The sequence below is a fragment of the Monodelphis domestica genome, chromosome 8 (genome assembly GCF_027887165.1).
Source record: "Monodelphis domestica isolate mMonDom1 chromosome 8, mMonDom1.pri, whole genome shotgun sequence".
NCBI classification, from domain to species: domain Eukaryota; kingdom Metazoa; phylum Chordata; class Mammalia; order Didelphimorphia; family Didelphidae; genus Monodelphis; species Monodelphis domestica.
Genome location: NC_077234.1, coordinates 98713777 through 98729024, shown reverse-complemented (window position 1 = coordinate 98729024; position 15248 = coordinate 98713777). Strand labels below are relative to the sequence as shown.

The 15248-nt window shown below is 34.7% G+C and overlaps 1 protein-coding gene across 6 annotated transcripts in view; it reads left to right on the top strand.

The window, feature by feature from the left end:
* NAA16 (N-alpha-acetyltransferase 16, NatA auxiliary subunit) overlaps positions 1–15248 on the top strand; it is a 98473-nt gene that overhangs the window by 4769 nt on the left and 78456 nt on the right. For all 6 annotated transcript variants that reach the window (XR_008913940.1, XM_001368643.5, XM_007501522.3 and 3 more), the window contains exon 2: positions 15114–15198. Coding sequence is in view for 5 of the 6 variants with exons in the window: in XM_001368643.5 (XP_001368680.3) it covers positions 15114–15198 (85 nt within the window). In the remaining variant the exon portion in view is untranslated. The remainder of the gene's footprint in view (positions 1–15113; positions 15199–15248) is intronic.

The following is a 15248-nucleotide window of genomic DNA, read 5'->3' as shown; positions in this document are numbered from 1 at the left end:
CAAATTGTTGAAGGGCTTTAAAGCTAGACAGAAGTTTATGCTTTATTTTAGTAGCAATGGGAAGCCACTGGAGTTAATTGAGTAGGGGACTCACATATCTGTTCTAAGGCAAAGAAAGATCAAACAGTTCAAAGGGTAGACCAGAGCAGTGAGAGACTTGAGGTAGGGAGACCATTTAGGAGATACTTGTTGTAATTTAGGTTACAGGAAAAGGATGATTATTAGCTGTATTAATGTACATAAGGGGTCAGGGACCAGAAATATGATCCTTATGGGAGCCCCCCTATATCTGAAGCTTCTCTTGGCTTCTTTTGGATTTTCTCCTTTTCTTGGAAGTTCTTGAATTTGGCGATTGCATTCCTGGGGGTTGTCTTTTGGGGATTTATTAGAGGGTGTTCTATGAACCCTTTCTATTTCTATTTTGCCCCCTTGCTCCAGAACATGTGGGCAATTTTCTTCTATAATCTCCTGTAGAATAGTATCGAGGTTTTTGTTTATCTCTGGTTTTTCAGGGACACCAATAATTCTGAGGTTGTCTCCTTCCTCTGGTTTCCAAGTCTGTGACCTTTTCAGTGAGATTTTATGTTTTCTTCTAATTCATTAATTTCTTGGCTTTGCTTTATTGATTCTTGCTGTTTTGTAACCTCACTGTCTTCCATTTGCTTAATTCTGGTCGTTAGGGCCTGTTTTTGCTTTTCAGCTTTGTCTACCCTTCTATTAGATGCTTCCAGCTCTTTCTCCAATTGTGAAGTCTTGTCTATCAGACTGCTGATCTCTTTCTCCCATTTTTCTTTCCAAAAGGTTTCCATCTTTTGGGCATGCTCACTGTCTTCCAGTTGCTTAATTGTGGTTGTTAGGGACTGATTTTGCTTTTAGCTTTGTCTGCCCTTCTATTAGATGCTTCCAGCTCCTTCTCCAATTGTGAAGCCTTGTCTATCAGACTGCTGATCTCTTTCTCCCATTTTTTTCCCCAAAAGGTTTCCATCTTTTGGGTAAGCTCCAGTTTGAGATCTTCTAGCTCTTGTGGATAGTTTCCATTTTGGGAGGCATGTTCTGATTTTGTTTGGATTTCATCCTCATTCTCTTCTTTTCCTTGGGTACTCCCTCCATAAAAGTTTTCAATTGTCACTTTTTCCCCCCCCTTCCTTCTTGGAGGCTTGATTTTGGGACATGTTAGCCATCCCTTTGGTGGTTTTATTCCACTTTCTTTTTTTGGTCTGGGGTCTGGGTGATATGGGCGGGTTTTCTGTGAATTTAGGTTGCCTCAGACTAGTTCTTCCCAGCCTCTGAGGTTTCTTAGAGCGCGGGGCCCCTATGTTCAGCCCAACCACCCAGGCGATTAGCGCAGCCCGCCCAGGTATTCAGCTTCACCCAGGTGCTCAGCGCAAACGCTCCGGAGTTCAGTTCCTCAGCCCCCTGTGCTCAGCACAGGATTCTCCTGTGAAACCACCCTGAGAGATCATTTCCTTGCAGTCTTTAGATCCCAAGGACCCTGGTGTGCCCCCTCAGACAGAGGTGCTCCTCACTCACTCGCTGTCCCAGTGAGCGCTCTGATAGCTTACTCTGGTTTGGTGGGGGTGAGGGGTGGCTCAGTTCACGTTTTTGTGCAAGCTTTTCCTCCTAATAGTGTGGAAATGTTCAAACCCCACGTACCTTCGTTTCTGTGGGGTACTGGAGAGTCCCTCCATTCTTCCAAAGGTGATTTTTATGCTCTTTTGAGGTAGTCTATTTCGTTTGGTGCCGGGGAGGGGAAGCGAGTCGCGTCTAGATTGCAGCCATGTTTACCTGGAAGTCGGTACCAGAAATATGAAATGGCACTTACTGGAACTAGAACTGGCATTGAAGTGTGAGAAGTCTGGGATAATACCATGAATATGAACTTAAGACAATTAAAAAGTGCTTTTGTCAGAAATAGGGAAGTTTAGAAGTGTAATAGGTTTAGGGAAGGGTAACAAGTTCAGTTTTAGACATGGACTTTTAAGATGGTTTGGGGATATCCAGTTGAAATATCCAATAGGAATGTGGTAGATGTCTTGAAGCCAAGGTGAGAAAATGTGCTTGGATATATACATCTTTGATTTGTTTTTATAGAAATAATTATTAAAACTTGTGACAGCCCATGAAGTAGTCAAGAGTGTAGGGAGAAAAGAGAGCCCTGGGGTAAACCATAGTTAGAGGGCATGATATGGAAGATCTAGAAAAGGAGACTGAGGACTACCCAGACAGGTAGGAAGAAAACCAGCATATAACCATTCTAGAAAATACTTTAATTATACAGAAAATTTTACTAAAGAGTGCATGTCCTTTGATTAATTATTCTGCTGCTTGGATCATATACAAAAAGAGATCAAAGAAGGGAAAAAACATCCTTTATATACAAAGATTATAGCAACTTTTTGTTATGATAAAAAAATGGAAGCTAAGATGTCTTGACAGTTGAGGAATGGATGAATAAGTTATGGTATATGAATGTAATGGAGTATTACTGTGTTGTAAGAAATGAGGAAATAGAAGACTTTATTCTATAAGATATTTATGAACTGATGCAGAATATATTGAGTAGAACCTTAACAATATACTGTATTATCAATATCATAAAAATGAACAATTTTAAGGACTTTTGTAAATTAGTGAAGTATTAAATGACCAGAATTGGAATGATACATATGACAACACAGTAAAAAGAAACAACTTTGAAAACTCTTTAAGAACTATGATCAAAATAATGACTACTCATTATTCCAGAAGACTGATGGTGAAATGTGCTGATGCTATAAAGAGGCAATGAATTTTAGGTGCAGAATGAGATGGATTTTTGCATACAGCCACTGAGGGAATTTGTTTTGCTTACCTATGCATATTTGTTGCAATAACTGTTTTTGTTTTCGTTTTTTTCATTTTCCAGTGGAGTGGGAAGGTTTCTGTTAATTTAGGGAAAAAGAGTGGGGGCCTGCTGCAGATGTGAAATGTTTCATGCACTTTTAGATGGGATTGGTGCATTAATTTTACTTTGTTTTACTTTGTTACAAGAGACCTTTTCCAGAGTGGGAGTAATCTGTATATGTATGCAATGTAAAAAGCAAAACACATCATTCAAACCTGAAAGTGACAAAAAATTATGGGAAAAAAGAGAACTAGGATGAAATAGAATCAGGAAAATCTAGATAGGAGAGAGTACCCAGGAAGAAAATGTAATAAACATTGTGAAATACAACATAGAAGTTAGGAAGAATGAGAATGGAAAAAAAGACCCTAAGATTTGGACAATTAGATTCTTAAGCTTGGAGAGAGCAGAACAGTTTCATTTGGATGATCCATCAGAAGCCAGTTTGAAAGGGATATAAGAGAAATATGGGGTACATCATATACATCACTATAAATAGCTTTTCCAAGAATATTGGCTGAGGAAGGGGGAATATAGGAAGCTATAGCTTGAGGGTGTGTTATAGTCTAGAGGAAGTTTTTTTTAAGCATTAGGAAAGGAACCAGTAGATAGAGAGGAGAACTTTGGAGAACATCAATAGCTCTGGGCTTGATAGGGTGGAGGAGGCAGAAAGGGAGGCTGAGGAGGAGCTTTCAAATTGGTTGGAGGCCAACTCATAGAAGAGCAAGTATCCACTAGGAGAACATAGGCAACAGTGTCAATGTAGATAGTTAAAAGGATTAGGACTGAGAAAAGACCATCAGACCAGCAACTTTGTTTTTAGTTCTTCATTACCACAAAAAGTGCTTTAAGAAATATTTTGGTCTTTAACCTCCTGGAGCAAAGCCTTTAGTCTTTCCTCTAAAATCGATTCCTACAATACCCCTTGCTTGCTGGATATTTTGAACTGAATAGATCAAAAGTAGACACCATAAATATAATACTTGTGCCCAAACCAACTCATTATCTAAACTTAACTATTTCTGTTAAGTTCTCCACCATCCTCTTATTTAAAAAGGTTTGAAACCTTGTGTATCATCCTCATCCCTTCCCTTTTCTCCTATCCTGTATTTGACAGAACTCACTGTTTTTGTACCACCGTCTTCCAGGTCTGGTCCTTATCACCTCTTAAACATTATTGCAGGTCTCCCAACCTCACATCTCTTCTTTCTCTCATTCATCCTCCACATAGTATCCAATATGACTTCACAAATCCTGTATCTGACCACTGTCACTTTATTATTCAATAAACTTCATTGGTTTCTAGGATCAAATGTAAATTCTTACTTAGATATTTAAAAATTTAAAAATTTATTTTTCCATTAGTTAAGCAGAACAAATTTCCATATTGGCCTTGTCCAAAATTTATGTCATCCTTCGTGTTAGTCCATTACCTCTATGTTAAGAGATGGGGGGTAACATTCCTCATCATTAGTCCTTTGGAAACATGATTGATCATTGTGTTGCCAGATGTCTTAAGTCTTTTAAAACTGTTCATTTTATATTATAGTTTACATTTTTCTAGTTTTGTTTGGTACCCTCTGGGGCAATTCATAGAATTCTTCCCAGGTTTCTTACTGAACAATAATAATATTCCATTACATTCATATCCCATAGTTTGCTTAACCATTTCCAATTGATGCGCATCCCTCTTAGTTTCTACTTTTATTATTATTTTTGTAAACAGAGGAAGGATCTTTTCTACTTTTTTTTTTATCCTTTGGGCTACATACCTAATAGAGATACTGCTAGGTTAAAGGGTATGCAGTTTGGTAAAGGATTCCTTCCCCAACTACAAGTGCTCTGATTTCTTCAACTGAAGTTATTGGCTTAAATTGTTCCTGGTCTGTCTAATCTGTTCCATTGATATTTTTTTTAACATGTACTAAATCATTTTTGTGATTACTGCTTTATAGTATAGTGAATTCTAGAAGCAACCTTTATTTCCTACTTTAAAAAATCCTTTCCTTTGAAAGCAAGTTTTGATCCTCCAAATTATTTTTCTTAAAAAAATTTTGGAAGACATTTTACCAGTTACATGTAATATTTTCCATGTGAATTTTCTGAAATTATAGGATTCAAATCTCCTTCATTTCTCCCTTCCCAGAGCTGATAAGCAATTTGATCTGGGTTATATATGTATTATCATGCAAAACATTTCCATATTGATCATTTTTGTAAGAAAAACTCATATACAGCCAAAACCCCAAAATAAAAACCTAAATAAACTAAAGTGAAAAATTATATGCTCTGATCTTCATTCTAACTCCCAACAGTTTTTTCTCTTTAGATGAATAACATTCTTTGGCACAATAAGCCCTTTGAAATTGTCCTGGATCATTGTATTGCTGAAAGTAGCTAAGTTTTTCACAGTTGATCATTCCACAATATTGTTTTTTTGTACAGTGATCTCCCAGTTCAGCTTATTTCACTCTGCATCAGTTTGTGTAGGTCTTTCAAGCTCTTTCTGAAATCATCCTGTTTATCATTTCTTATAGCACAATAGTATTCTATCACTATCTGAAATTTTATTAACTTGAGAAAATGAGAATACTTTGGTGATAGCACTAAATTTGTAAATTAATTTGGGTCATATTGTTATATATTTGTATATGACCATCACTATTGGATATCTCTATAGCTAAGCCAATGTAAAATTAGATTTCATGTGAATTCTAGAATGATGGAAGCTTGCACTTAATATGAGTCAAAATTCAATGAATGTGAACTAAAATTCAGATAATGTGACACATGAAAGCTAGTTACTTAGCTCAGTGGATTGGGAGCCAGGCCTAGAGACAGGAGGTCCTAGTTTCAAATCTGGCCTCAGATACTTCCCAGCTGTATGACCCTGGGCAAGTCACTTAATCCCCATTGCCTAGCCCTTACCACTCTTCTGCCTTGGAACCTATATGCAGTATTGATTCCAAGATGGAAGGTAAAGGTTTAAAAAAAAAAAAAGAAAGCTCCTTATCAGTCTCCATTTTTAAAAACAGAGCCTTTAATAAAATGGACAAAGGAAAGAATATTTCTGATTGAAACATTGAGGTGGGGCTGCAGAGGAAATATATACATTTAAATAGTGTCTACTGCATACCTGGTACTATACTAACGGCTTCATAGATTTCTCACATTTGATCTTCACCACAATCCTGTGAGTTAGGTTCTGTTATGTTCCCCATTTTATAATTTTGGAAACCGAGACAAACAGAGGTTATGTTATTTGCCCAGGATCACACAGCTAATGACTGAGGTTAGATTTGGACTCTGCTCTTCTTAAGGCCCAGTATTCTGTTCATTGTGATACTAGTTGCTTCAAAAGACAGAAACTTCAAGGTTTGCTTTTTTTTTTTAGTGCAGTAAAAGAAAATGGCAATGAAGTGGATAGGGAAGAAACTTTTATTACATCATTGTTTGGTTTGTTTGTTCTTTTTAAAAATTGAGTTTAGTTGTATAATATTAGAACTACTGTGGAGGTAACTAGGTGACTCAATGGATAGAGGACCAACCCTAGAGATGGGCAGTCCTAGGTTTAAATCTGACCTCATACATGGTATATATGTGTGACTTTGGGCCAGTCACTTAACCTCAACTGCTTAACCCTTACTGCTTTTCTAATTTTTAATTCTAAGACAAACTACTATGATCACCGAGCAACAAATTTTTAAGGTGAATGAAACTGGCTTATTATTTAAAAGTCTGCCTTCTAGAATTTAAATTTCTAAGAAAAAATTCAAACTGTCTCTAAGAATTGCCTAACATTTTTATTGTGAGGTCATGTGGAAAGGATTTAAAATTAAAACCAGTGTTTGTTTATTGGTCTTGAAATCCTACAACAATTTTGTAGTTTTTTGGTTATTACTGATTTTAGATACTGCCCAGAGTCATTCAACTATATTTGATTCCTTGCATGAGATGAACATGCAAATTCACAAAGTTATAGATCAAACTCTTTGCATATCAGCATATGTAGAAAGATTTAAAGAAAGAAGACAATTCAGTCAATGTTGCTAAAATATTTTAAAAGACAACTTTTTTTGTCAGCATTATAGTTTTATATTTAGATAATATATTCAGCAATTTTTAGATTAAAATTTTTTTTGTGTTCCATAACAACTTTCCTTTGTAATATACTTGAATCAGAAACAAATTTTTCTTGTCCCTTACTGTTTTATTATGTTAGCAAACTGATTTATTTAAAACAATTTTCATATTTCTATTGGATTGTATATTTTACATTTAACTTCAAATAGTGCAACCACTAAACAGGATACATCATTCACATTAATCAGGACCTAGGTATAGTTGTGTTTTGTAGTGCCATCAATATAGTCTTTAAGTGTGCCTTGGTAAATTGACTACTAGATATTATGTGCATATGTAGTTATTTTAAAAGGGACCTTTTTCATATGAGTTGCTCCTGGGTTTTGTTATTGTTACATAGAAATGTTGATTTCTTAAAAAATTTTATAACTTGCTGCTTGGCTGAAGCTACTAATTATTTGAATTAGTGTCTTTTCAGATTCTCTGGGATTTTGTGTCACCATGTCATCAACAAATAATAACTTGTCTGCTCTTTGCATTTTCTTCTCTTTAAAATCATATTGGTAAGATGGCAGACTTTGTGTTTCCTCCCCCCCTCCCCCCAAAGGAAAGTCTCCCTTCTTTATTTTGTCAGTTCTGTGGTTTTTTAATTTCTGTGGTAATTTAATTTTTCTTTCTTCAAAATTTTCTTTTATACTTATTAATTTGTTCATTTTCTGGATTCTGAAATTGCATATCCTCAGCTTATTTTATCCATTTTGTATTTTGCTAACTTTTTCAGAGATAAGAATTTTCCCTTATATTTAGCTCTAATTACATCTTTTAAGTTTTAGTTTATTGTCTCATTGTTATCCTCTTCAGAATAATTATAGTTTTTATGATTTGTTCTTTAATCCACTCATTATTTAGGCTGTTGTTACTTAGTTTACATTTAGCTCTAACTTTTTATTTCTAACTTTCCTGTATTGTGATAAAAAATTTACTATTCTTGCCTTTTCATGTTTGATTTCTTTATTCCTTAGCATAGGATTAGTTTTTGTAAAAATAGTAAACATTGCTAAGAGATATAAATGTAAGAACTAAATTCCATTCAGAAATTGCCAGAAGTCTTTCACATTGTACTTTTTCATGATTCTGTTCAAGCCTTTATTTTCCTTTTCACTAACTTTTACTAGCTCCGCTACTGGAATATTAAAGTCTTGCATATTTTATTCTTATTATCAGTTTCTTTGAAGTTCATTTAGCTTTTCTTTTCAACAATTTCAAGTTATACTATTTGCTACCTACATATCAATAATTCTGTTTTATTCTAAATAATTCCTTGAAATATACATAATGTAGTTTTCCTGTTTATTTCTCCCAATGTTATCAGTTTACATTGTTGCCTCATCAGATCTCATGATTGTAACTTCTATGTTTTTGGAGTTGTGTAGAACATCAAATGGGTTTTGTTTGGACACTTCACCTCCCTTGCTTGGAGGGGGAGGTAGTTTTTGAGAAATATGGACTCATCTTAGTGAGGAAGTTCTCCTGAAATGTTATCTTCCTTTGAATGGAATCAAACTGCATCCTTTAAATAATACCAATAATTTACTAATGAAGAATTTTTTTATTTACTTCAAGAACTATACCTCATTATCCACCTGATTCTTTTGACTCCCTTAGGTTTGTTGCTCCTTCCATTCTTTTTGCCTGTGTCTTCACTTGATGGTTTCTTCATATCATGTGAAAAAAAAATCAGCAACAAACTGATTTTATCTCAAGGACTATCAAAATGATTTTTTTTTGTTGTTGTTCTTTTCCTGCTATCTTTGCCATGTATTTATATTTTATTTGTATTTTGCCTTTCTTTTTGTGAATTTGTCCAATGCCCTATGGATATCCAGTTTGAAGGACAACAATTTTAAAATTAATGATTAAGTTCACATTTATATACCATGTATTATTTTGGAATGCAAACTCATCTGCTTTGCTTTACAGAATATCCTATTTCTTTTGATTTCTACTTATTGAACAATGAGCCAGTTTAAATCTGAATGACTTTCTTAGATTTTGGTGGTTTATTTTAGTTGTGATGCAAGATTATGGAATCCTTGATTAAGTCCTGGAAGGAATCTTAAAACTAAAATCCAATCACTTTGTTTTACTCATGAGGAAAACTGAGGGAAATGGCCTAGGGAAATGAACCCATTTGCATAAGACCATTCAGGTGGAAGAGCTGGGATTTGAATCCAGCTTCATTTGCTCTAAATCCAACATTCTTTTCTTGGTGAAGTAAACTTTCATTTCTCACAGTGGGTTTCCTTTGGAATCTGTTGATTTTAATTTAGCCCTGTTTTCAATATTTCTGGAAAATCTTCCTCCATTTCTTAAAGTCTAGTATTCAGGCTCTTTATAGTGATTCTTAAACTCCAGTCTCTCAGTTCAATTTCCTAGATTTGTGTTAAAGGTTAAAGTGGTCCTAGCATGATTAGTTTTTGTGATAGTGACACCAGGTACTGTTTAAACTTAATATAGATGTTCTGATAGTTTTGTGTGAGATAAAAATGATGACTCACTCAAACAAAATCAGAGTCAGAAGGTAGGATTAAAAGAGGCGATTTATTCCCTTCATTGAAGGGGACACTTCAGTGATGGGCTAAGAAGTGCCAACTGACTAGGCAGCAAGCAGGCAATATATACACATCCCCTCCTTGACTCACAATCTAAAACACCTGTGACTGGGTTGTAGATTCTTCCAGTCCAGTTCAGGAGCTGTTCATTGCCCTTTCTGTCTTCCCTCAGTCTCCCTCCCAGGCTTGTCCTAGAGCCCTCAATCAACAAAAGGGAACAAACTAGCCTTTGTGAGCCGAATGCCCATTCTGTGAATAGCACATTCGGTTCTGTCTCACTCAGTTTGGTCTAGCTTGCAGGTATTAGGTAATGCTGTCATTTGGAATTTAGGTCAGGCCTGGACCTAGCTAGTACATGGATTATTGATCTTGACAGACTCAAAATTATTACCTCTTGAGGAGCTTTGTGAAAGGGGATATTTTTATTTCTATTTGTAGACATTTGCTTGGAAGGGTCTGTGATTGGGATTTGGGGTTGGCTCAGACTGGAGCTTAAATTATTTTTATAGATCAATCTTACATGTTTGTTCAGTAGTAAATAATTTGAAGAGATTTATTCTTTTCTCTTGTGATTGCTTTTTGTTATATTACATGACACATTTTTGTTGTTGGTTTTGAGGTGACTAGAGACTTAACATCTTTTACTTTGTCATGGAGCTGATTTTAGAAGAAACATAAGAAATCCACTTTTAGATTTGTTGAATTTGAGTTGACAGAACAGTTTGACTGTCCATAGGCAGTGTGAAATTTGGAAAATGTGCCAGGGCTTGTGGAGTTAACAGATATTTGTATTTAGTTATTTGTAAATATTATTTTTGGAATACAGAAAAAGCACTACCTGTCCAGCCATCAAGACTGATAATAGTATCCAGATGTTGTAATGATTGAAATTCTGAAGGAATATTTCTTAATTTTAAGTTAACTTATTAATTGGGGACTCAAGACAATCTAAAATGACCAATAGACTCCCTTTGCAATCTGAATGGTCACTAACAAGAGTGAGTAGGTCAAAAGAGAGAGTAGATTCTTCTGCATACTTCTAATTTAGCCCTCAGTCAATCCTCCCCTGGATATCTCAACACATCTCTGAGGAAATGGATTTAGAATTTCCTCCCTCTCTCCCCATTTATTTCATCACTGGAGGAAGTGAGTTTTAAGGATGCCAGCACACCCTTCACTCCTTGCCACAGGGCTGGCCCATCATACTTTCTGGAATGGTAGATAGAGCTTGCTGATTTAATTTAATCTTTCAAGTGAGGCAAATGGCTGCCTGACTCTGGCCTTAATCCTTTTATCCTTAATAAAAACATAAAAGTGAAGACTCAACCCATAGCTGGGAGGGGAAATTGTTTCAACCAGGCCTTAGAATCTGGCTTTTAGGGTGGGGGTGGGGACTAAAGGGGAAATTATTTCAGAATTGAATATCACATTTCAGTACTAATTTTCCACTATGTGAAAAATATTCAGCTATTCCAGGCAATATAAACGAGAGGTCTCCCTATTACTCAGGGTAAACATATTAACTAAAACTTACAAAATCTGAAACAAATGTTTGACGTTGGACCAGTTATTTATGAAAATGTAGGCAATTTTGTGTCAGGCACATAATAGAGAATGACAGCTTGTGACTTCTTTAAATTCCTTATTGCAGTACAGTAATCAAAAAAATTGTTAAATTTGTTTCTTAGTAGAGGCCAGTGGATTCATACTTCTAACTGTAAATCTGGCATTAGAAATTTGTTGTTGTTGTTCAGTCATTTGATTAGCTGACTCTTCCTGACCAGTAGCACATCAGCACTTTCCAGGGGGTTTTCTAGGCACATATACTGGAGTGGTTTGCCATTTCCTTTTCCTGTGGATTAAGGTAAACAGAGATAAATGACTTATCCAGAGTCACACAGCAAGTAAGTCTTTGAGGCTGAATTTGAACTTAGGTCCTCCTGATTCCAGGCCCACAACTCTATCTATTACTCCATCTAGTTTCCTTTGGGTACTACTCTTCTTTGGGTAATATAAAAGTCCTGACAGAAGTACTAATTTTTCTTGTTTGTTAGGCATGCCCCATACAGCCTTCCAAAAATCTCAAGGCAGTTTTGAGACAGCTTTGTAGTTTCCATCTTTACATACTACATTTTACATGGGATTGTCAGCAATGCTGAAATTCACAACAAGGTTATTTAATTATTTTAGGTCTAATTGCATTTGTGCCTTATCTCACTAGTTATTAGATTGTCAGTTTTTTGAAGGACTGCCTTTTGTTTTTCCTTCTATCCCCAGAACTTAGCACAATCCCTGGCACATGGTAGGCACTTATTAAATGTTAGTTGACTGACTAACTTACAGTTAGAAAAGACTACTGAAGCTAGGTAGGCCAACCTGTCCCTGAATGAGCACCTCCTCTACAATGTTCTTACATTGACATTCAGGCTTTAAAGAATAAATGAGGGTTTTTTTAGGGAGTGGTGCTAACAACTGGAGGAAATCATATTCTGCTCTAAGAAATGATGAACAGGATGATTTCAGAAAAAGCTGAAAAGCCCTCCATGAACTGATGCAGAGTGAAATAAGTGGAACCAGGAGGACATTGTACACAGTAACAGCCGTATTATACAATGATCAACTGTGATAGACAGCTACTCTCAGCAATGCAATCAATGATGCAGGATAATTCTGAAGGACTTATGGCAAAGAATGCAACCCACCTACCCAGAAAGAACCATTGGAATGGAAATATAGATGAAAGCATATGATTTTTCACTTTAGTTTATTTGTGTTTTTATTTTGGGATTCTGGTTTTATATGAGTATTCTCTTATACCATGTCCTTTAGGTCTAAATTATATATCCATTTTGATTTTATCTTAATGAATGGTATAAGATATTGGTCTATACCTAGTTTCTGTCAAACTACTTTCTAATTGTTCCAGTAATTTTTACAAAAGAGTGAATTCTTATCCCCAAAAGTTGGAGCGATACTTTTGTCAAAATACAAGGTTACCATAATTATTTACTACTATTTGTCATGTATCTGTTCTGTTCTATTGATCTGCCATTCTGTTTCTTAGCCAGTATCAGATAGTTTTGACAATTACTCCTTTCTTTATTCAGTTAAAATATGATGTTAGGTAGATTTCAGTATTTTTATGTTTATTTTCATTGTCTGATTTTTTTCCATTCCTGTCATTTGTTGACCCCCCCCTTTTTTTTAACATGTTGAGTAGCTCAACAGTTTTATCTATTTCCAGGGGAAAAGCTTATTAAAGAAAGAGATTTTGACATTTAAGATACAAAATTTATATTTAAAATAACCAGATTTCATTTATAAATCTAAGAAAAAATTTTTAATAAACTTTTAAAGTACCTATCTTTGAAGAATTTTGGCTACTCATTAAGATGATATTAACATGAATCTTTTATTTTATTATGGCTTATTATAGTTAGCTATATCATGGGTCAAATTATGTTTTCAAAAACTTATCTATTAAAAGTCTGATTAAATATCTATTTGGGTTTTTATGGAGAATCTAATATCATTCCTTAACATTTTAGTATAATAAATGACTGATGTGTCATTTGATTCTTGGAACTATATACATTCTTCAATCCAAATGAATTACTAATTGTGATCTTTATTTAATATGTTCTTGGTATGTGACACTAGTAACATTTTTGAGGAAAAGTTATATAGTTTAGATGAAACTTGGTTAATATATTTACTAATAACTTAAAAGCCCTTGTAAGAGTCTTTGAATCTTTATAGGAAATCATGGGAATTGGTCATAGATCATAGATTTAGAACTGAATGGATTATTTCATGTAACCATGGAAAAATACTTAAATAAAAAAAAAAAAGAACTGAAAAGATTCTTAAAAGCCATTGAGGCCAATTTCCTTATTTTACAAATGATGGCACTGAGAAATTGTGCCTTTTAAAATTCAACTTATTATGCTGGGTTTGTACCCCAAAGAGATAATAAGGAAAAAGACTTGTACAAGAATATTCATAGCTGCGCTCTTTGTAGTGGCAAAAAATTGGAAAATGAGGGGATGACCGTCAGTTGGGGAATGGCTGAACAAATTGTGGTATATGTTGGTGATTGGAATAGTATTGTGCTCAAAGGAATAATAAAGTGGAGGAATTCCATGGGGACTGGAACAAACTCCAGGAAGTGATGCAGAGCAAAAGGAGCAGAACCAGAACAATGTGCAGAGACTGATACACTGTGGTACAATTGAATGTAATAGACTTCTCCATTAGTGGCAATGCAGTGACCCTGAACAACTTGGAGGGATCTACGAGAAAGAACACTATCCACATTCAGAGGAAAAACACCAAAGAAAAACAACTGCTTGATTACATGGGTTGAGGGGATATGGCTGGGGATGTAGACCCAAAATGAATATCTTAGTGCAAACATCAACAACATGGAAATAGGTTCTGATCAAGGTCACATGTAATACCCAATGAAATTGCTTGTAGGCTGTGGGAAGGGTAGGGGGAGGGGAGGGAGGAATAGAATATGATTTTTGTGACCAAGGAATAAGAATAATGTTTGAAATTGACCAAGTTAAAAAAAATAGTAAAAAAGTACACTATAGCGACAATAAATAGATCAACATTAAAAAAAATTCAGGTTATTAGATAAAAAGTATAAGATTTGAAATTTGAACCTAGGTTTTCCTTCCACCAAGTTTAATGCTCTATCTTTATCACCATGTTCTTTTTTCTACTGTGTGATAGATAATTCATGAATTATATATTGTTTGCATTATCATCATTGAAGTTAATTGTTTTAAACAGGAGATTCTGGCTTGATTGGTGCTATCACTAGTGAGGAAGAAAGGCAAAAATGTTTAACTTTCCAATAGGGATCTTAGAAACAGCCGTATTTTTATATGTAATCAAGACATAAGGACTCTTATTAACACATATTTGACCTTGGCATCATATATAAATAGTACCACATTTTGGGAATTGTTCTCAGAGATTTTTAAAAATCCATAAAATAGATCTGTATGTAATAAATTTGCTTAATAAGTTGTTTATTTCAATAAAGACCAGGATGATGATATTTAGAGTAATGGGGTTAGTGTAGTGTTCAGTCAAGTGTTGTAGAAAGATCTTGGAACTTTAAACCTCTCTAAGTATCAGTTTACTCATCTTTAAGATTGGGATAATGATACTTGCAGTATATACTTTAAAAAGGGTATTATGAGGAAAGTGCTTTATAGTCCTTTAAGTACTATGAAATGTGAGTTATGATTTCCATAATCCAGTTGATAATCCATACTAATATTGCTTTGAAGTGTATAAAATCAATCAGTCAAACATTACTATTGCAGTCTTCATGGGTGCTGGGGAAACAGTGATAAAAAAAATAATCCCTTTCCCTCAAGGAGCATACATTTTATCTTATTGACAAAGATAAGCATGTATAGATGCCCAAGAAATACAAAGCAATTTTGGAGGTTAAAAGCTTGACCTTGATATTTATATTATAAAATAATCTTTCATCATTATTTTTTTCTCTCCAGAAATGTTATGAACAGAAGCAGTACAAAAATGGCCTCAAATTTTGCAAGATGATTCTGTCAAACCCAAAGTTTGCTGAACATGGAGGTATTGTGTTATTTAAAAGATTAAATTGCTACGGAGAAATAAAATAAATT